The sequence below is a fragment of the Nelumbo lutea genome, chromosome 5 (genome assembly GCF_056320005.1).
Source record: "Nelumbo lutea isolate HS-2025 chromosome 5, American lotus-T2T, whole genome shotgun sequence".
NCBI classification, from domain to species: domain Eukaryota; kingdom Viridiplantae; phylum Streptophyta; class Magnoliopsida; order Proteales; family Nelumbonaceae; genus Nelumbo; species Nelumbo lutea.
This window is the reverse complement of record NC_142688.1, coordinates 26980607-27004694: the sequence shown is the minus strand read 5'-3', so window position 1 is coordinate 27004694 and position 24088 is coordinate 26980607. Positions and strand designations below refer to the sequence as shown.

Here is a 24088-nt window from a genome sequence, read left to right as displayed (position 1 = left end):
TGGTGTAAGGCTGCAAGCAGATGTGCCCTCCCAATCAACAGGAACTCATCCACATTCTTGCAAGTTAAAAGATTGGTTAAAGCTCAAAAGATTTCATATCTGACACCCTAGAAATGGTGTTATCATGAAAAATAATTTATTATAAAATCAAGAACAATTTTCTATAAGAAAACCCAGAGCAAGTTAGGAACGAACTTAAAAATGGCCTGCTTTTCATGGTTTAGAAACTGAACAATTTAATGGACTGTAGAGCGTATCTACCAAAGGATTACCTCGTATCGTATGTACTTGACCTCCCTAATAATTGTCGTTATTAAACACCGCACCTGTTCCGCAATGTGCACGAGTTTCTGGGAAACCTATCAATCTAATTAATAAATAATAATTCAGATTCGAAGAGTCTCCCTCCGGTTAGTGACAAACAAGCAGATGCATGTGGGACCAAACTCCATTTGATCAAATGCATTTCCATGACGCAGTTGCCAGGCCCAAAAGCCTAAACCACTGCCCTCGTCCTACACGGAGGCATCATTTCCTCGATCATCAACAAATTCAAAACTACAGGTAGTGGTGACTAATAAAGCAAAATATAATATGAAGCAGCTAAGTGGTGTAAGCTGCTTTACTGCACAAGTTTTACAGAACATACTGAAGCGTTATAATCTAACTAAACATCTCAAAATAAAAATGACTGTACAAAATCGAATGCTGTTACAGCAATCATGTGTGCAGATAATCACAGGAGGCCCCCTTCTTGCACTGTCCGTTCTCATGAAAATATTTGCACACTCTCTGTCCTCTGGGCGGTGGCCTGGGAGACCCTCCACTGCCAAATGACAACTGTCTATTCCATGATGGCCTACCACCACCATGACCAGAATCGCCACCATGAGATCCCCGATCCCCATGACCAGAGAACCTCTCCCCATTGTGCTTTTGCTGGCTAGCCCACATGCCGGGATTTCCAGCCGGTGCACCCCAACCCACATTTGTATTTCCCTGCATTGTTGCTCCCTGGCCAGATCCCCAACCTGTATTGGAATTTCCTTGATTTGATCCTCCCCAGCCCATGTTTGCGTTTACCTGTGTTGGTCCCCAAGCAGAAGCTGGATTCTCCGAAGAACCTGCACCCCAAACTGCTGTGGATGCTGCAGGAGGCTGGATGTTTGATCCCATTTCCCATTGGTTACCTGGCATTAGAGGCTTTCGAGGGTCAGAGGGAGCAACATAATTGTTCTGAGTGCTACCTTGTGTAGCACCAGCACCTACTCCCCAGTTCGAAGGCTTGGTAGGTGGAGCTGTCAATGGGGTTGACCAATTGCTGCCTTCTATCCCTGCTGGGCCTATGAAATTGCTAGAAGAGTTGGGAACTGAGACGCCTAGATTACAATAACTTCTGGTGTGATCAGCAGCACCAAGCGTTACAGCAGAATAATTTCCAGAAGATTGGACATCACCCCACTGGCCTGCAGTTGCTGCTTCTGATTTTTGACCTGTGGCAGGCACAGGACTTGATGTAGGCAGTTCTTGTCTCAAAGCAGGAGCATCTCCAGGTCCATGAGATTGAAATTGGGTTATTGGACTGGAAACAACCATCTCCAGCCCTTGAATTGAACCATGTGCTGTTCCATGAGATCCATCTGGAGGATTGTTACCATTAACAGATGAAGCCAAGCCTGGGACACTTGAGACAGCAGCTTGTGACGGTGAACTTTCATTTGACACAGTATCAGCACCAAGCATAAGAGTGCCAGGGTGGCACTTTACAACTGGATCTTGTTGCACTGAAACATCAGAAGGTCTAGATTCTTTGTCAACATGAGATCTTGGAGAAGAATCACATCCAAATTTCTCTTTCTGATCGAGAGCCCTTGCAACCCCATGTTGCTTATCATCACAAGTCAATTGCAAAGGAATCTGGTTATTGTTTGCAGAGCTTGAAGGAATGACTATATCATGCATTGAACAATCATTTTTAGGACCCTGTATCAAATCCTCACTGCCTTTTGAAACTGAGCCAGCTGAAAATGCTACGCTATCATTTTGGTGGGGAAGGCCAAAAACCGCCTGATTGGCCAGAGAATCAAAACCATTGGATCCAGATATACTTGTCTGAGAAACATCAGAACCATCAATTCCATCTGATGGCTTAGTGGAAGCAGGCACAGTGCTAGAAGATGCCAGCTTGCCACTTTCAGAACCTGAGTCCAATTCTGCATGAGGTTTTGCTGGATTATACATCTGATTACCCAAATCAGCATTAATTTTTATAGGTTCATTAGAGGAGGAAACTGATTGCTGCATCACATCACTTGATGGATTGCTAGCATTACCCCAGGAGTTTGTTTCTTGAGCAGTCGCTGTTGGAGCTGTAGCTAATTTATTTTCAACACCCTGACTCCCTGCCCAGCCACCACTGCCAGACTTTGGGGTAGGAGTAGGAGGATTTGAAAAATCAATTCTGCTTACCTTATCTGATGTATCAGATGGCTTAAGCACTGAAGCAGCACCAGAGTCCCTGCTCCCAGCATATGATGTCAGAGAGATATGAGGCGGCTCCCCCCAGCCAGAAGCAGTCCTGAGAGGTTCAGACACTGAATGCTGCACAATATTGCCCCCTGGAGTAGGAGTGAGAAGTTTTGTTGAATCAGTTTTACTACCTTGATCAGAACCCCACCCTTCTCTTGCAACTTTATGGGCTTCGCCTGAGGATGGACTACTCCATCCCTTCAAAGAACTGCTTCCTGATTGAGATCTCCAACTTTCTGCAGACGATTGGCCAGAAGAACCCCAGTTACTGGATCTCTTCTCATAACCATGCCCACTACTAGACTGAAACCCTGTAGATTTATTTGGGTTCCAAGTCCCACGATTCTGACCAGAATTCCATCTCTCACCACCTTGACCTTCTCTTCCCTGATGTGATGGCATTCTGTATGGCTTCCCAGAAAATGAGGGTGAAGGGTGTTGATTGTGTACTTGCGGCTGAACAGACCAAGCATTGGTACTCCTTGATGAGCTCCAGCCTCGTGAAGTAACTCCAGTCTGTGTTTCATTATGATTAACAACTTCAGGTGCGGTTGTGATCCAACCAGATGACCGAGAGCCCCATCCATCGACTTTTGCTTTATCAGAAGTGCCATTGTTCCCTCTCCAACCACCATTCCAGCTACTTTCCCTATTATCAGATGCAGGTATAACTTTTTGAGGCTGTGAAAAGCTGTTGCCTACCCGTAACGAGTCCTTGAGGAACTTCCCATTCAATGCATCAGTCAGAAGAATAGAGTCTTCTTGTTTTTCTGTTGACCTCCATATTCTCAGATCAGCAGGAAAGTATCCAGTTGTACTCCATTTGCGCAGCTGTACCATAGAAAATGGCCCTTGAACTTTCCCAGATGGGTCCTGGTAGTGCCACATTTTCTCAGTCTCATTGATGTTAGTTGACAGAGCTGTACCTGCAGAGAGGGGTGCAGACCCAGAAGACGGTATGCTTGATCTAACCGCACCTTGGGTATTCCAACCACCAGTATCCAAACCAGTGACAACTGTCTGGTTTTTAGGTTTCTCCCAACTGCTTGAATCAGAAGTATCTATTCCTTGATTCCATGTAGATGCGTGTGTTCTCTCACTGGACCCTATGGCTCCATCTCCTTTGTCCAAAAGACTTCTCATGGAAACATTTTTGCTTGATTCCCAACTCGAGAAACTTTTCCGAGCTCCACTCCAGCCGTCATATGTAGCTGAACCTCCTTTTCCGGGAGAGATGGGCTCCCTCTCTCTTCCCTTCCTACTAAATCCATCATCTCTTGGCCGGACAAAATTATCTGCATCCATTGCAAGCAAAATACGCAAGTAATGAGGATACAGAAAGATACCAACAATCAAAAAGAAAGATAAGTAAAAATTTAAATACAATAGTGAAAAATAGGAAGGTCAAATTTGACACTGAAATTTGGAAACCTCTATTCTTATCATCTGGTTCCCTTTCATCTTCTTCAGACTCATAACTTGGATCCATATTTGGATCAGCATGCACTTCTGGAATTTCTTGTAGTCTACGTGAAAGCTCCTCTGGTGTGTTTAGAAGCTGCAGTTTTTCCACAAGCTCTCTAAGCGTGAAACCAAGTCAAGGATGACTCAACATACTTTCAGTACTTAGTAGACTGTGTACAAATGATAGCAATGAAGAATGCAGATATTTAGGATCAATTAGAAGTACATTCAAATAAATATTACGTTTACACAAAATAGAGACTGCCTTTGGTTTGCTCTGCTATGTTTATATATGCCAAGGAACAAATGTGAAATCCAAAGAAACCTACAACATCTCAAACCACTAGAACAGAAAAACTCGAAAGCAATTATATCCCAATCATCTCCTCGCTATTCAGGCAAGGGCATCAAATAATCAGAGATCAAAACAAATCATTTTTTCATCTGTTGGTATCACCACGATACATTATTTGGTAGAAGTTTTATCTCTTCCTAGTACATTGTACCGTCACACTTTCTACCATGCCAAAAAGGTACCGAACCTAAAATATTTTAATCAATCAAATTGTCATAGGAATTTCAATGAAATTACCTGTTGATTGGTTATCAGTTTGTTAGGTACCATAGCTTTTCAGTACAATAGCAGCATTCTGGCATTATATAGGCTGGTAAGTTCTACTTTCATCTTCTGCTGATCACAACTTAACATACTTTTGTTTCCCTCGTAAGGCTGATGATGGGACAACTTACCATCTCTTAGTTTATTGTGCTCAAATTTCAGGGATTTGAAGTCATTTCTTTGTTCTAAAAGGGCAGCCCAGTGCAGGAGGCACCCGCCAATGCAGGGTCTGGGGAGGGGCAGATATATGCAGCCCCTGCAGTTACATAGAGAAGCTGTTTCCAAGATTTGAACCCTAGTCACCCAGGTTGCAATGGACCACCCCAACCGTTGAGCCAAAGTTTTAAAAGGCTAAAGGCAAAGGTGAGGCAGATAGGTCTTGGAGAGGCGAGGCATAAACCTCAAGGTGGTTTGTGGCTTAAGCCTCAAGAGAAAAATAAAATAAATAGATATGGCCCATTCCTAAATCAATTCATGCTAAGATTGCTATTCCATTTATAGAAGAATAATATTTGAATCAAAATAGTTAGCATAAAAAATATATATTCAGTTTTTCAGAAAAATCACATTCTACAATGGTCGCAGTTAGAAATCACTAATTTATTTTGTAATTCAAGTGTAGAGGATTAAATTACACAAGTAAAAATAGTAGAGAAAATTTTTGGATCTTCCATCTAATAAAATATTTCTAAACCTGCAATTCATTTTAGGACTAGGCTTATTTTCCATTACTAGGCCTTTTACAGTTAAAACTTAGCCACATTTATTAAGTTGCAAATAGGAATATACATTTTTTAATTATTAACAATCTTCAGAACATTATTAAAAAGAAGAAAAAGGCTCATTATTTCATGATTGTGTGCATACACTGTATTTGTCTATGGCTATATCTAATTCTTCGAGAAGGCAGACTCATCAAGCACTATTGCATCTCGTACTTGCTCATAGAACTGTTATACTGTTGTACACCAAGGAATCCAGACTAGAGTTTGTCCTTTATATCATATTCATATAGGATTTCTCATATCACTAATTCATTATCATGTCACCTTGAATGATCTTCTGTTATTTGAATTTACAGCTTTTCATTGAAGTAATTGAATTTGCAGCTTTACCTATCATGTATTTGCCCATTGTTTACCTACCGCATACTTATAGAATATCAATGGATCAATCAGTTCAATAGAAATAATGATAAAATAACCAGTTTGAAAAGAAGCAGTTCAAAATCTACGGTATCTAATCATAGAAAACAAAAAAAAAAAAAAAGTTTGCTTTTTCGAATTTTAGGCTACCTAATACTTAGTTGTAGTTAAAATTTACATTTTGTAGCTTTGACCAATCCTGAAAATTGATCTATCTGTGCAGAAAAAAAAAAAAGGAGTGATGATTCTACAAGTTAAAAATGGTACTAAACAAAAAGACACACAAAAACCCTGGAATACAAACAAATATCAGATAGTGAGTTATCACTTGAATAAAGAGGAGAAAGAACAATGACTTCCAAAAAAGGAATGCATAAAAAAATTAAAGAATAAAAGAATGATGGTATAATATACAGGGCAAGTAAAAAATCCTATTCCTTCTCTCAAAAGTTTGGGGTTAAAAAGCTTTGTTTAAAGGGTTTCAATGATAATGATGGAGGAAAGATACCAACAACTCTGAGGAGGAAGAAGTTTAATTCATTGTCTGTTGGTTAGTGAGACTGAGAGAGTTCGTTCAAAAGTCTAATTCATTGTCTGTTTTTGCCATTCTCCTTATGATGACTTGAGGATAAACAAACATTGTTGGCTCATCCTCCACAGAAAGTAATAACTAGAGTTCAAGGGGATAGAAAGGAAAAGAGTAGACCAAAATGGACATAGGTAGTGGTAAGAAATTATCAAGTGTCAATAATTTAACAATGGATATGGCATTAAACAGAGTGAACTGGAAAAACAGGATTCATGTAGATGGCCTCGTATAATTGGGAAATGGCTTGGATGATGATGATGACCTGGCCTCTTCCCCCACGAGGAGTGGAAAGCCGAAATTTTGATGGTTGCTCACTGGGGAAACAAGGATCATCAGGAAGAGGGGCGGTGTTCAGGATGCAGCTTGACATTTTGTTGGCATGTCTAGGCTCTCTATAACATATCTGCATTTGGCATTCCTTATTTTAAGGACTTATCTCCATTTTGCAGTTAAAAACTCAGTGTTCATAGGGGCATTTTAACTGCAAAAAAGGAGATAAGTCCTTAAAAAAGGAATGCCAAATGCAGCCTAAGTGGTTTTGTTCAAGCAGAAATTTAACCACAAATTCATGATCATTTTAGCTATACAACAGTTGGATATTGAAGGAGAGTGATAAATTATTATAGATTGGCACATGCATGGATGTGAGGGTCCTTTGAGCATCCACCATCATTTAGAGGCTAAAGCTCTAACATTCAAATTTACTAGCAGATGGGCTAGCTGAAGTTGTGGCTGAGAATAGAAAGGAGTTATGTCATAGTTGTCAAAGAACCCTCACATCCAAGGTGCCCCACCAAAGTTGCACTCCTATAAATGCCTTGGCTTATTGTGACAACGTGCCCACCTAGGTGACAAAAATGACAAAGTGGGTGCCTTATTATAATATCATTTATACTGCTACATCTTATTAGTATGTGTGTCAATACATTCTATTCTATCTAAATACATTGCTTTAGTGTTTTACTATTGAAATATAAAAGATCATAGGGTTTTGAGAAGAGAAAGAGAAAGAAATAGTATCAGTATAAAGAGGTTTCTTTTTTTCTTTTTTTTTTTTTGGTTTTTTCTATTCTCTATTACATTAAATAAAAGAGTAACTCCATCCTTGCCTCTTTCTCTTTCACTTTCCATTCTGAATGTTTATCATATAAAACACAGCTTCCTTTAGTTGCTAAGCGATATGAAATTGATCAATTAAATACTTATAATATCAGTATTATTTATATATATATATAAATAAAAACAATACTAATATTATAATATTTATTTATCAAAAAAATATTAGTATTATTTTTAATATATAATAAATATAGCTCCATGGAACTCCATAATGAGGGATAGCCCATCCCCCAACCCTGGTGCAGGCAGGATTCAATCCCAAACCTCTGCTACAACCAGCAGGAGGCCTTACCATCCAACCAGTTGCACCTTGCAGGATTTGTATCTTTTAGGTATGATGATTTGCCATGTTTTGAGAGGGAATTTAACGTTCACAATAAAGAGAATTGCTATTTTTTTCAATTCATATACATGTTGAATGGTATATAAGACTAGGGAACTAGCTAAATGTTAGTTCTTTATTTTATAAAAATCTTATCACCTAGGTGCTGGCCCAGTTGACTAGATACCCAGTGTCGCCCAGAATCACCTAGTTGCCTTGACAACTATTATAGAGGATCATCACTCCAACAATCCACCTTGAACTAGTCTTCTGTTTCACTGTTTTAGTTTCTTTTTTTTTCCCTAAAGACCTTAAGGCCCAATTTTCTTTTCCACTAGACAATTGCATCCATCTCTAATTGCTTTCTAGTAATAAATATTTTTTATCAGAAACAGAAAATATCATTAAAAGATAAGAGAAAGAAGAGGACAGCACTTTGGTAGCCATGCCTACTCCATTATATCCTCAGATTTATACAGTATGATGTATAACCCTTGAGAGAACAGAAACTGCTATTTCTTGTCCCAATATGATTTACAATTGAGCCCAAAAGCACTGCTCTCTATTCACCCCTTGTTCTGATACAGATCAGACAAACTATTTGCTGCTCTTGGAATCCAATTAACCTTCAGTCACATATCCTATGAAAACCATCTAAATTTTTTGATTTCATTCCTGTAAGTCCATAAAGCATTATCAGGCCTCATCAACCAGCTTGTAATAACTTTTGCGTCTCCTTCAATAACAAGTTTCTTCACCCCCATCTGAACTGCTTTCTGCAAGCTAAAAACTACAGCCAGTAGTTCTGCCCTGATTGAATTTCCTTCTCCTATTGATCCTGAAAACAAACCCTGAATTATTCCACCGTAGTCCTTTATCACCCCTCCAATTCCAGAGGGTCCCAGGTTACCCAAACTGCTGCCATTGAAGTTCAACTTCAACTTAATTAGTAAAGGTGCAAATAACATATTACTAGTTTTGTTAGAAAGTTGCAGAATTCATCTTACAAAGCATGATAAATAAGCACATGAAATTATGGAATATATTTTTCCAGATAGTCTGAAATCCGGTAATCCAGTCATCCCATTTTATTGGTAACACAGAATATATCATTATGTGATGCAAATTTCATCATTATATTATATAGACAAGCATTCTAGAATTACCCAAAATATGTTCATATTAATCATCAAGAAAGAAGCATTCAGAGTACTTCATTTAAGAATTATCTCATGCTCATTTTCAGCCTCAGACCAATTAGAATAATTCCTCTTTCACCCAAAAATATACTCAACCCAAATGATTGTTCAGTCTATAGCCAAAAAATTGGCTGTTAACATGTTCTTTGAGTATGGAAGGGTAATCTTGACTTTGTACTGGGGCAGATTAGTAGGTGACTATTAAGAGGCAACTTTGTATTCAAATCATTAGTATATATAATATCAATGATCAGTGATCATGAGAATCAAGATGGATTCTCAGCCCCATTACAGGCACACAAGTTTTCTCTTCTCTTTATTATCTATTTGCTTATTTCTTGCATATATCCATTATTTTCAGAATAGAAGATGGAAAAAAGTATGCAAAACCAGGATGGTGGCCTAAACCATATTCAAGTTCTATGGGTTGTAGCAGAGCTTGTACATCACCCAACAAATTCTTCGACCAGACTAAGTGCTAAAGAGAGTAGGATTGTAGAAACATTAACTGACATATAATATGATGGATTACAGCATAAAAGAAATCATAAGTATGCATGATATGATGCAAATATCAACATATCTAAACAAAGGATATTCCTTTCTGCGCCCTTTTTCACTAGCCCGGTCACGAAGATGACTAAGCCTCAGCTTCTCCGACTCCAAACACTGTCATAAATAAAAAGTGTTACTGATAGAACCATGTCAAGAATGAAATTAGATGCCAAAGAATTTCTCAGATAAGTTTTTTTTATAAGAAAAATGAGGCAAAGATATAATGACATATTACTCAATATTATCCGAAGTATTTCCAGATAAACACATATGCAACCTTTTTTTTATGAATATAAACACATATGCATCTTGCCCCATACATGAAGAAATCAAAAAAGAGAATTTCTAGAGAAAACCACAAAAAAGAAGAAACAAGGCAGACGAGATAAGAGGGAGGATGAATCATGATTTTGTGCTTGAGAGGAGAAACACAGTTAATAAACTTACATCATTGACTCTCACTGCTTGAAGTGCCATTGCTTTCTCTTGAACTTCACCCTACAAGCAACCACAAAACTTCTTAGGGTAAATATAAGGGTCCACATACCTGACTTTTTCTTTGATCAGTAGTCCACATACCATACTGAAATCTATAATTTGGAAGTAACATGTAGCATTACCACTGTGAGCCGATTAATCAATCCACACTTTATACTCTGGCGCAAACGTTTGCATTCATCCTAGAAACAAAAGAAGAAGTAAGGAAAAAGAAAAAGAAAATAACTAGCTTATGAAAGGAAATAGCTTATTTTAAGAAAAGAAGCCATGACAAAATGCAAAAGCAGAACTCAATATTTCGTGTAATTATGAGTCAGATTAACGTTGACTAAACAAATGGAGTCACATAACCATAAATAGTGGGTTCAAATAGCTTTTTTAATGATGTATTGTAAAAAAATAATAATAATAAGAACCACAAAATAAACAAAAATGGAAAGGTTGATTATACAACATATTTCATAAATAATTAACAAAATTAATAACACCCATTTCCACTCTGCATATAAAATAGTTGCCCATGTCAATATTTTTTTTTCTGAAAAAAGGTAAGGTAGATTTTATTGCTGAAAGAAAAAACACACACTGATACAGTATGACAAACATCCAGGTCACAAGGGAAACAACAATCCCCACCTGGAAGGAGAGAAAACATCAAATCTACCACAGACCCTTCGAGTTCAACAACAGAACAGTATTTTGATTTCTAAAGTTATTTGCAACAGAAGTCCAAGACTGAATTTGGCCCCCAGGAAACAAGATTAACTCATCAACATCCTTGGAAATGTTTCTGAAAAGTGAAAACTCCATTGTTTCTTCCGGTTCAGATGGTAGTAATTACAACAGCAGGAACAGAATTCTAAATGTGTTTTCTTTCTTACTGAAGCCCACCCAACAGGGTCCATCCCAACACCACGTCTGCAGTGGATCTGAGCATAGCCCAACATACACATTCTGCCCCAATAAAATGAAACCACAGCTTAGCAACTACAGGGCAGTGGATGCAGAGCAGCAGGTCCTTGGTGAGACATCTCCCAAGAGACAGTCCATAGTAAAAAGTTCACCTTGGAAGGGATATGGTGGTTGCATATTAGCTTGGCAGGGAAGGAGAGATTGTTATGATCTCTAACACTGCTTGCAAAAGACTTAACTGAGAATTGGCTATCGCTGTTCCATCTCCACCTCCATTGGTCAGAGCAGTTTTCTCTAGGGGTCTGATCCTTAAGAAGCTGGAGTAGGCCAAACATACAATCCAATTCCAAGTCCTGAAAGCCTCTTCCAAACTTACGGGCCCAGACCAAATTTCCTTCCACCAACTCACAGAAATTATCATCGCAGCTTCCCTCTTTTCAGTAATTTGAGAAATTTGAGGGAAGAGCCTCTCCGAGGGAGATTCCAAGCACCAAGGACCTTTCTAAAACAGTAGGGTCCTACCGTCCTTTCCAGACCTAAACCTCCAAATCCTCTTACAAAGGAGAGCTGTATTAAAGTCCTTGATTTTTTTGATACCTAGTCCTCCTTGATCCAAAGTGGCACAGATTTGGCTCCGATTTAATACATGAATTTTCTTCCCCTCCCACCCCTTTCCAAAGAAAATCTCTTTGAAGCTTCTCAATCATTTTGCTACCTTTGCAATGATTGGGAACAAGAATCAGTAATAGATTGGGAGGTTTACAAGAGTGCTTTTAATAAGGGTGATCCCACCTCCCTTGGATACATATTTTCCTTTCCATGAAGTTATTTTTCTTTCTAACCTTTCAAGCATTGGGCACCAAACGAAAGAAGAGTTACACTTACACTTGGCTCCTAAAGAGAGGTCTAAGTAATTAATTGGAAGGTAAGCCCACGTCCCTATTAAACACATTAGAAGAAGGCACAATGAATTCGGAAATAGGTTCCTTGTTAGGCCTCATTCGTTTTTCGGGAAGTAGGGGCAGGTAACTTGGTAGGTCCCATGGAAAAGAATTAAACCACATTCGTTTTTTGGTATTAGTGGGTCTTGCGGAAAAGAACAATTCCCGAACAGCTCATTTACCTAGGGAAGTAATACTCTCCTCAGACCTGGGTAAACTACTTACACATACACACCGAAAAGTGCTAATAAATGATGGGACAATATTGTCCCTTCAATAATGACACTTTTTTGGATGAATCGGTCATTGTACACCTTTACCTGGGGAATAAAAGAACACCGGTAAGTGATCTTATACAAAAGTGTTTCTCAAGAAACACTTGCCCAGATAAGTGCATTTACCCAGATAAGTCATTTACCAAGATGTGAATGAGGCCTTATGTGTAGCAACAAAGAGCAAGGAAAATGGTCCTTCAAAGGTAAATCACCCAACCAAACCTGTTCCCAAAATAAAATCATGTCCCTAGAGCAGACATCATATTTGACCCAATTAAGGAAAGAAAGTAGAATTTGATAAAAAAAAGGAAAGAAAGTAGAATATTGCATATTACTTTCCATGGAGAAGACTTTGTCACTCGAACAAAAAGGCTTGTATCTAGCCATTGTGCCTCACACTGTTAACACTACCAACCACCCTACACCAAAGTTTATCTCTACCTCTAGGGAATCTCCATAACCACATCCCAACAGGGCCATATTCTTATCAATTAACCACTCTCACATACCTTGCCTTCTATTTTTGCACACTATTTCCCACTTCACCAGATGGTCCTTCCAACCCTCCCACATTCCCACGAGAAGTCCCTTGCGACCCCTTGCAATATTTTAGGTATTGACAAATAGTAAACTGGGAGGTTAGCTAAGGTAGATTTGATTAGGGTGATCATTCCTTCTAGAGATAAGTAAATCCTCTTCCACAATCTACACTACTAGACATCTAGATTCCATTTCTAGAATCAAGTTCAAAAAGGCATGCTCCCTCAAGTCGGCTCCTAGAGGCAAACCTAAATATTTCATTGGCCAATCAACTACCAAACACCCCATTATTTCCCTTTCATTCATATTTACCCCAATCAAACCACTTTTTATTGATCAACCTGCCACACCATTGTTTTTCAAAACTGATTCTCAAGTTTGACAAGCTCTCAAACAATTCAACGTCAACTTTAAATTTCTAATCCAATGCAACCCACCACCTTCACAGAACAAGACGATGTCATCCACAAATTGCAAATTAGTAATCATAACATTTTACTTATCTATTCTCCAATCCCTTATTAGCCAATGTTTTAAAAGCGCAGGGGTGTCAATTTGCGCTAGAGGCGTAAGGCGAGGCGCGTGCCTTTTTTATGCAAGGCGCAAAAATTAAAAAAAAAATTGAAAAAAAAAGCTAACAAATCAAAGAAAAATGTCAAAAAAATCAAAAAAATCAAAAAATTATATTAAACATAAAATTAATAAAAAATATAAACTAAAATTTTAAAATAATGTTTTAAAAACCTATTAACTAAAATGGAAATACATAAACATAAGATGTAAAGCATATTCAAATGAGAATTTAAAAATAAAATCAAACATATAAAACATTTTCAAGCATGTAAAACCTCTATTTTTTTCACTCAATTGCAGTACTTCACATAGCTAATGTAATGTAAAACTTATTAAATTCCTAATTCTACGAGCTGGCTTTGTGCCACGCCCCTCAAGGCAAGCCCAAACAAGTCCACGTTAGGTCTTAAATTCTTAGTTTTCACACAAAAAATAATGATTTTATAGTTTTAATTGCTTTTTAAGAAGACACTTCAATTGCTGCCCCTCTAGGCGCATGCTTGGACTGAGGCACAAGGCGCATCAGGCGCACGCCTAGATCATAGTTATTAGCTGCATTTTATCTTCTCTTAAGACTAATCTATTGAAGACGATAACTATCAAAATGAACAAGAATGGGCACAAATGATACCCATGCTTGAGCCCTCTACACGCTGGGGAAAAAAACCTACACTACCCTGTTCACCAACACCGAGTGATGACAAGTTTGAAGGCACCCTAATCCCCTTGTTCCCCGACATGTTCCTCCACAAAGGCTCCTTGTGTAGAAGAAGTAATATGGGGGAGAACCGTTTACAGTCTCAAAGACAGCACCTTGGCAAAGATTTTATAAACACTTGTCACCAAACTAAGAGGTCTAGAATCCTTAGGAGACTAGCCTTATATTTCTTTGGGATCAATCCTTAGGAGACTAGCCTTATTATTCCCCTTTTGTAGAACTCTTAAAAGGCCTCCATCAAATCATCCTCAATTATCCCCCAAAATTCCAAGTAAAAAGCCATTGAAAATCCATTTCGCCTAAAGGCTTTTCATTTGTCTATTGAAAAAAAAAAACGCCACTCTTATTTCATCCTCACCAAATCATTTTTTTTCAAAAACCTCAATTTGGTCCCATCTTAAATATGGCCATTCAAGTCCTTCAACCAAGAATCTCCTCTCCAAAGGTCTTCTAAAGATCAATTAAAATGATCCATAAAGCCTTTTGCTATTTCCTCCAAATTTAAAATCCTACCATCCACTTCCAATTTGCCTCGATTTCTATCTCCATGATATCTCTTACCTAAGTAATGCATCCTTCAATTCATTCCTTAATATCCATTGTCCTCTTTGCTATCAAGTTGCCCAACATGCCCTTTGTTTCACACTTTCAACTTGACCTTTAGCATTTTAATTCCCATGAAATGTACCACCTATCCACTTCATCAAATTACCACCCAACCCCGAGCAAACTTAAAGGGGTATGGTCCAATCCCACCTTCCATCTCTTGACTTAGGCTAACAACCAAGTGGACCTAGATATTGTTCTAAAAGTTGATCCCTTCCAATGCCCCTCAAAAGCCAACTAAAAAGGAACATATCCAACCTCAAGCAAACACTATGCACATTTGACCAAGTAAACCTTACTCATGAACACCATAGTTCCTCATAGAACACTATTATTGCACTACTAAACACCATGGTTCCTCATAGAACCCTATTATTGCATTTATCTCATCCCACCACGGGTCAAAAAATCACAATGTATTGGGGTGTAGACATGTTCGTGGGTAGGGTTCAGGCTTGGCTTCTTGCCAAATTTTGAATAGGCCTGACCCGAAGCCCGAGCATGAAACAGTGAAAAGTTGGGTCCAAAGTCTGGCCTGTGAACAGGTCTATTGGGGTGTATCAAGCCTACCATAATGTTTTGGCCACAGTTCACAATATCAATGATATTTGGCAAAATATCCTCGAAATATCCCAATTTGCTAGGTGGTAATACAAAATGCTCCAAGAATCTTTTTTTTTTTTTTGAATATCCTCAATATTCTGACAATATGTTGGTTATACTTCAGATTTAATTGATAGACTATATATTTAAAGCTTAAAGTTTTAAAATATTACTAAAAAACTTTTTTTGATAGGTTATTACTAAAAAACTCTTCAATATTTCACTAAAATGATCATAATTTTTCAAAACTATTTTCATAAAAGCACCAACAGGGAATTGGTGATTGGGCAATTAGCTTACTATTTTGATATGATTCACTTAACAAAGTTACTATAATTGAAAAGAAAAAATAAAAATTGCATAAAACTACAAAATAGTAATATCAATGTAATCAAAACATATAGTAAAAATAAAAGACAAAAGTTGTACTACACTTAGTCATCTCACAACATCAAGGTGCCTTTGTTGAAGGGAGACAGATTAGCAAATAGAGAAGAGGAGAGGGAGGGGTGTGGTGTGCAAGTTGGATTTAGAGAAGGCTTATGACTTTGTGAATTGGTCTGTTCTCTTAAAAATTATGGGGAGAAGTGGGCTAGGGGAGCGCTAGAGGATGTGGATAAAGGGATGCCTTAGTTCAGTGCAGTACTCGATCATGAGTAATGGTTGATCGAGGATTGAGACAAGGGGATCCCCCTTCTCTATTCCTATTCACTTTAATTGTTGATGTCCTAAGTAGGATGGTCATGGAGGTAGATCAGAGAAACCTTTTTAGAGGATGGAGGGTAGGAAGACTTGAGGTGGCAGTCACACATTTGCAATTTGCATATGACATCATCTTATTTTGTGAGAGAGGTAACCGGAAGAGCATACGGTTAATTCAGTGATTTAAAAGGCGCGTCTAGGCACACAAGCAAGAAGCATTTTAGGGTAGGCGCCTCGCCCAGGTCCTAGGTGCAGCCCATTCAAAAGGCGCACCAGGCAGGCATGCACCTAATGCTTAGCCCAGGCGTGCACCTAATGCTTAGCCTAGGCGTGCACCTTTTGAAAATTTAACGCCTTTTCCTATTTGGTAATGTTGTCCATTCATTCATACTAATAAAATATCTTCTTAAAAGAAATTAAAACTATAAAATCATTTTTTTTTTGTATGATGACATGGACTTGTTTGGGCTTGCCTCGAGGGGCATGGCACAAAAGCGGCTCATAGAATTAGGAATGTAATATGTCACATTAGCTACTTGATTTAATTGAGGAAAAAGAGATTGTGGGTTTTATATGTTTGAAAATGTTTATATGTTTGATTTCGCTTTTTTAATTCTCATTTGAATATGCTTCACATATTATGTTTATGTATTTCAATTTTAGATAATAGGTTTTTTTAAACATTTATTTTAAAATTTAAGTTTATATTTTTATTAATATTATGTTTTAAATTTTTTTGGCAATTTTTTTATTTTTTAGCTTTTTTTTAAATTGTGTGCCTTGCCTTGCGCCTTTCACTTTTAAAACACTGGAGTGATTTAAAAGGTGCGCCTGAGACGCGCCTAGGCGCACAAGCGAGTCGCATTTTGGGGTATGCCCCTCGTCCAGGTCCTAGGCACACCCCTTTCAAAAGGCACACACTTGGTGCGCCTTGCACCTCAACCCAGACATGCATCTTTTTAAAATTTTGCGCTTTTTGCCTTTTTTTTTAGTCTAACGACTAGGTTGGGGGCTCCGCCCTCGATATGCACCTTATGCATGATGCCCTTGCTTCGCTTGCTCACCAAAGCTATAAGAACCCCCTATTTGCTAATGTTGTTCATTCATTCATTCCAATAAAATATCTTCTTAAAAGGCAATTAAAGTGATAAAATCATTACTTTTCATGTGAGAAATAAGAATTTGAGACCCTAACATAGCCTTGTTCGGGCTTGCCTCAAGGGGTGTGGTATAGAGGCGACTCATAGAATCAAGAATGCAATATGTTTTACACCACATTAGCTACTTGAAGCAATGCAATTAAGGAAAAAATGAGATTGTGGGTTTTACTTGCTTGAAAATGCTTTATATGTTTGCTTTTATTTTTAAATCTTCACTTGAATATGCTTTACATGTTATTTCTATGTATTTTAATTTTAATTAATTGGTTTTTTAAAACATTTATTTTAAAATTTATGTTTATATTTTTTATTAACATTATGTTTAATATTTTTGAATTTTTTTCATTCTTTTTAATTTTCTGACTTTTTTATTTTTTAGTTTTTTTTGCCCTTGCGCTTTTAAAACACTGATTTTATCCTATTTGATTTATACAATTCTTTGCCATGGTTTTTGGAGCCTAAAATGTGCAATTACATTTTGTTTAATGATCACTTGAAAATTCATTAACAAATTTAATGTTTCTATAAAATATTCCTATATTTTAGATTTTCCAAATATCTAAGCAAAATATCTATAGAAAACACTCACTTTGTTGTATATTTGTAATCTTAGGGGGTAGGCCTTCCTAAGACCAACCCCTTGTAAAATTTTGAAAAAAAAAAACTACAAAAAGTAGGGAAGTAAACTAAACATCCAATACACATGTCCGTGCATATCGGGTTGTATCAATACTTTGAACATTTCCTCCCATGGTTCATTCTTTTCTCTATAGTTATTTGGACCATAGACATTTGTTAACATCAACTCAAAGCCATCCTCAAGATGTTTCAATTTCACTAACAATGTATCTTCCTACCAACTCTTCTTAATCACCCCATTACTTCATAATGTGACCATTCTACCACCTATCAATTTTAGCTAACTATGTTTCTTGAATTAAAACAATGTCTATCTTCCCTTATGTTCCAACTTATAATCTTCATTAGTGGTGCAACTTGGGTGGCTTGGATGTACTACATCATTCGTTCTCCTTTACCTTTTATCCCTTCTCTTATGTTCTCTTGGATGTGCTACTTGACCTCAACTTGATTCTTAACCCTAAACCCTAACTTCCCAACAAATTAGATTATTAATCCTTATAAGTTGTTCCAACTTATAATCTTCATTAGTGGTGCAACTTGGGTGGCTTGGATGTACTACATCATTCGTTCTCCTTTACCTTTTATCCCTTCTCTTATGTTCTCTTGGATGTGCTACTTGACCTCAACTTGATTCTTAACCCTAAACCCTAACTTCCCAACAAATTAGATTATTAACCCTTAACATCATGCTTTTTGTTAGTTTTCTTAAGCATATTCAGGGGAGGGGGTCGCTAATAAGGCCTTCTACCCCCTGAATGAGGTCTTACCCCAAAACTCTATGTATTTCGTGTATCGGTGGGTCACCAATACGACATGTATCAGCCGATAGGGGTCTATACACTGCAAAATTTTGATCCTTGAGGAAATATTAAATTAAAACAAGATAGCCCATGTCACATGGCCTCTCCTTTCAGATAAATAATTTATTTATTTTCTCCATTTTTGCATTTTTCTTTGTTAAAGAAAAAAAAAACACAAACTGGTCCATGTATACAAGCATGTCATTTTGAGAGACTTTTCATTATTAAAAAATTATTGGTCTATGGCTGTATTAATGTGTCTCTTGAGCTAGAGCTAGAGACATCTTGTCTTCCACATGACAACATTTCAATATTCTGAGTTCAAAGAGACCTTGATGACCGAGATGTTAGAAGTGCTTTGAGCTCTTGACACTTTGTCAGAGAAAAAACAAGAGGGGAGAGAGAAGGGAAGAAGCAGAAAGAGAGAATATAGGGAAAAGAGAAAGAGAATTGAGCAGAGAGATTGGCTAGACTATGATGGTTTCGTTAGACAAATTCTCTGCTGCTTTTCACTTCTCATGTCGATCAGGATTTAACAGTACCTATTTCAATAAAACCAAGTTAAGAAGACAATGAGAATGGCTTAAATCTAAACTTGCAAGGTAGATGAGCAAGAACCAGAATAAGTGGTGCAATCTTCACAACTAATGGAGCATGAATCAATAAGTGAAAACCATTGTTTTTCTCATTCTAAGGACGAAAAGATAGGTTAGGGTTCCAATACTAAAGAGTACTTTTGTCCCTTCCATCATGGTGGATTTTCATTACCCGCCTTTGGAACCCTAGGTGAATGGAATGTCTTCTCCATTTGAGGAATGGACGTCGATGGTACAAGATTTGGGAAAGGGAGACAATCTTTCGCTTGCAATTTCACATCTTCTGATTTTGAGGAAATTGTAACAGGGGATACATACAGGACTGTATAGGAGTAGGATATTCGTACAAATTAAAAGAGAAAGGATCCTTTATTATCTCAATTGAAGAATATCTCCCCCAAAATTTTTAGAAAATTACTAAGACCTCCTTCGCGTTCACCTATTAACTTTTTTCTTGAAGTCCACATTCACCTATTAACTTTACTTACCATTTATAGTTGAAGGGTTAAGTTACTTCACCCCATTGATAAGCTGCCAGTTTGGAGAATTATTGAAACTGTGAACAGTTTAAATGATGAAGCTGAGTGCACCGTTGATACAGTCAATAACATCAAGTTAATATCACCATGTAATGTGCAGCAAAAGTAGTGAAAACAAATGGTATCATCATATCAACTATTGACAGTGTTGACACGTTATCTATAATATCAAGTTACCTATTGCAGCAAATTGGGTTAAGAAGACAAAGAAAACAGCTTAAGCAAAAACCAGGTTAGCAAAATTTAAAAAAATAATAATAAAAATAATTATAACTTCATAATGTTAAAATTGCAAAATTAACGATTTTAAAATTAATTCATATAGCTTTAAAATTAATCAGTAGAAACTTAAAAAATAAAATTAATTAACTAACAAAAATTAAAAATTAAATGCTAAAGTAATTAAAACAAGTAAATCACCCAAAAAGAATGCTTGGGTTGGAGCTGGACAAGCTAAGCCTAATTTAAAATGTCATAGATTTCCATTTTTATATTTTGCTTAATAAAGCCCATGCGTTGCACAGGTCCCAGCTAGTGAGGAGGTTATAATAACTCTAAACTGCCCATATACTAACAATGAAGAACAAACAGTGCTACAAATTAGCTACAGGACCTGGAGTGGTGCCCCAAACCAGATTGTCCCTTGATACTCCTACCCTTGCTAGGCTATTTACCATACTATCCACCACACTAGGGACCCACCTGCTTAATGCACTATGATCATGCTAAATGGCTTTACTTTCTGCTTGTAATCCCTATTTTCTTCTGGATTGCTAATAAAAACTATTCTGATTTGTAATGAACAATAAAAAAGAAGTTATGATTTGCATCCTGATCTAACATTTTGGATACAGAATCTCACATTTTTTTTACAAGTTTGGATACAGAATCTCGCATTTTTTTTACAAGTTTGGATACAGAATCTCGCATTTCAAATGGCACTTCCTCAGTTTCAGAGGAACTATTCCATAGCATTAAACAATTCTATTTCTAAGTTCCTGGTTTCCCCCAGATTGAAATTTATAACAATAAGGCTCTCCAAGATTACAGATACGGACTAAGTTTGCCGCTCATCAACTTTTACCAAGTTCTAGTCGAGTGTATATCTTTCTAAGCTATGCAACATCACACTAGATGAATCATAGTTAACCTTTTGAAAGACCTTGTGTTCCTCTTCTGTTGTAACTAACAAAACATGGCAGCCCATAGCAGTTTTGCCTTCAGCTTTACTAGTATTCTTCGGTTGCATCAGACTCCAAAACAAAATTCCATTTTATCCACCCAGCTTTAATTCTATAGTAAAATTTGCATGCCCAGATCACCAAATTCATTGAAAGGGAATGACTCAATAGCAAGAGGGGTCTGAAAATCAGATCTATATTGGGGAGACCTTCTATACATAGTTGCTTCTACTGTTTGTTAAGGCCTGTTTTTGTCCTCTCTCTAATAGGTGAAAAGAAGTTTTGCCTGTACCAAGTGCTGAATTTATTTCCATTAATGAAGCTACTGATCATTAATTAACAATCAAAAAAAGTTAATAAGAAAAGGGGCATGCCTTCAATTGTTTATTCTTACCTCAGAGAACTCCTGATTTGAAATTGTATCGATTGATATGATCTCTGTCTTGTTCAAGTTTAATATTTCTAGCATCACATTTGTTTCCTTTTTGCCAGTTTTGTAAGACTCTGCAGCTTTGCATGTACCTACATCATAATTATTGATTGTTTTACAATTCTATAGAATGTGCACCGATATATGCATGCCAATGACACAAATTTTTAAGCCATAATTAGTAATTATAAAAATATACCTATAACTTGAACTAGCCTGTACATATCCTGCTTTTGATTGTTGCCAGAAATTCTTATTTTTACAAAAGAGCCAATGACCTTGTCATGAAACTTAGCAGTATCATCAAGTAGATCCTCCATCAAGCTACGTCGCAAATAAATCAAGTTAACATTATGAACATCAATTGCCGCATAATCATCAAGATTGGTTTGTGGTCCTTTCTCATCTCCTTTCTTGCGTGTTTTACGCTTTTTATCTTTACTTGCCTTTGTGACAATATCATTGTTCCCATCAACATCCAAGGGACTTGCGTCAGTATTGACAGCTTCCCCTTGAATATCATCTGCCTGAGGATCATCTTTTATGAGAAAGTGAGATTCAAGAAGCTTTAACATTTCAAAATGCCCCACACGTGGTTTCCCAAAGAGGTTCTCAAGTCTCAAATCACAAATAATTTGACTTTTCCGCCGAGGATCACGAAGTTTGTTTTTTTTAATATATTCTAGCAAGAGCGCTTGGACATCAAATTGTGATAGAACAGACTTATCACCATTTCTCATGTGTGAAACAAACTCCAGAAGCTCTTTTGAAGCCCACTCAGTGTTATCAGGTATAAATATCTCATCTCCACCAGCTGCCTCTGCCACACCAGGAGAATCCCCAATTTTGGTGATCTTTGATCGTTTTCTAGCCTTCGTTCTTTTGGAATTTTCTTCTTCAGCATGACCAGAAGAACTGTCTGAATTGGAACCTTTATCATCTTTAGCATCATACAGTTCATCAGAAGATTCGTCCTTCTGAGTGTCACCAGATCCTTTTGACAGATTTCTGGCTTGAGTGAGTTCTTCTAAAGCTAAAGACAGCTTCTGTTTCAAATCCATCCAGTAATCCTTGAAAAGGTACTCCCAGTTACTTTTGTCATCAAAATCTACATTAGCCTGCACATATATACAGAAATCAAAAGAAAACTTCAGATAAATAGCAGAAACCAACCATTAAAGTACGAAATAGATAAAGCACAATATATTCTGGCAGTTCATAATCGTTTAATTCAACAGCAATTTGATGATTCAGCCATTAATACTGATATTTTAATCAAAAGAGACAAAATTAGAACAGCGTACAGTAGAAGTACAATAAAGCAGCCAAAAGTGTTAAATGATGTGGCAAAGCACATGGGTGTTTACAGGCATCACAAATTATCCTACTGTACATCAAGGAACATTCTCATTGGATGTTGAGGAAGATTTTTGGATGCTGATGTGTTGGTTGATGGATGAAGAAAGAAATTAGAATTATTGACTGCTGAAGTGAACATCTTATTCCACTGTATCCAGCTTGTTGACAATTTAGCTTGCGGTAGTAGAGAAGAGGGAGTTATTTTAGGTTTCCTCTTGATGATTAGGGACTTATTTTAGGCTCAAACTATTATGATTAGTCCTGACGATTTTCTTGTATCGTTGTATGGAGTTAATGGGCTGTTGTGTTGAAAAAGTAGTGTTTGGCTTTCTGGTTTAATGTGCAAAACACCTGTAAAAGGTAGCTATCCTTGGCTAGCTGCCTACGAATATCATGCTTCATGTTTATGAGTTCCCACCCTGTGGAGTTGAACCCCAGTACATTTATTTTCTATTTGACCTTTGTTATGAAAAACCTTCCCCAACACTATTAGCTGATCTCGGAGTCCATCTGTTAACTGTCCCCAGTTCCAGCACTAAATTTGTAATCTCCTTTAACATATATCTAATCTTCCATGACCATTTTATTGTTTCTCAACCAAAATGCAATTACATGTTGAGTCCCCTTCAAGGATTCAACCAAGATATCCTTGCAATACCAAGATATAGCCAGATTTAGCCCATTTAGAACAACCAAATATCTGCCCTAATATAGTCACCAAAACTTATAGAGCAACAATGCTTCCCTCCTAATTTCTGAAAACACACCCAACTCCAGAAATTCCTCGATTCCCCAAGGTACAACCTTTTTTTTTATTATAAGCCCCCAAGGTACAACCATCAAAGTTAAGATTAATCATGTTTAGAATTGGAGAGGTCAGAAAGGAATCCTTTGATTTCCAAATTATAAATGCACTTTATTATGTTCTGATTAAAACAAATACTAGCATTGAATGCAACAGTAGCTCCAATATGTGATAAAATGTTAGAAAGTAGACTAAGATGGTTGAACACGTGCATAGCAAGGTGCCAACCAGCTGGTTGGTAAGGTATCCTACTGATCTAGCAGAGACTTGGGATCAAATCCCACCTGCACCTGCATTGTGTGTGTGTGGTGGTGGTGGTGGGGGTTATGAGTTGGGGGATGGACTGCCCCCCATTGTGTAGCCCTTCAATCAAAAAAAAAATGTTGAACACGTGCATAGAAAACCATCAACAGCACCAATGAGAATAAGTGATGGCAGAACCAATGTTGAACACATGCAAGTTGAAGGGGATCAAAAGGTGAGGGAAGACCAAAATGTACATAGGTCAAAGTAGTAAGAAATAATGTAAGCTTTCAAAATTTAACAATGGGTATAGCATTAAATAGAACGGAATGGTGAAACAGGATTCATGTAGCCAACTCCATATAGTTGTGATAAAGCTTAGATGATGATACGATGATGATGACTGGCACTGAATCCAAAAGTT

The 24088-nt window shown here is 37.3% G+C and overlaps 1 protein-coding gene across 1 annotated transcript in view; it reads right to left on the bottom strand.

Annotated features, from left to right (window-relative positions):
• Positions 1-568: 568 nt before the first annotated feature.
• LOC148851222 (zinc finger CCCH domain-containing protein 44) overlaps positions 569-24088 on the bottom strand; it is a 42222-nt gene continuing 18702 nt past the window's right edge. The window contains exons 4-10 of the mRNA XM_088947059.1: positions 21457-22375; positions 21222-21349; positions 10162-10221; positions 9989-10039; positions 9585-9655; positions 3961-4115; positions 569-3824 (exon numbers count right to left, since the gene is read on the bottom strand). Of these exons, the coding sequence (XP_088803185.1) occupies positions 721-3824; positions 3961-4115; positions 9585-9655; positions 9989-10039; positions 10162-10221; positions 21222-21349; positions 21457-22375 (4488 nt within the window). The 3' untranslated portion in view covers positions 569-720. The remainder of the gene's footprint in view (positions 3825-3960; positions 4116-9584; positions 9656-9988; positions 10040-10161; positions 10222-21221; positions 21350-21456; positions 22376-24088) is intronic.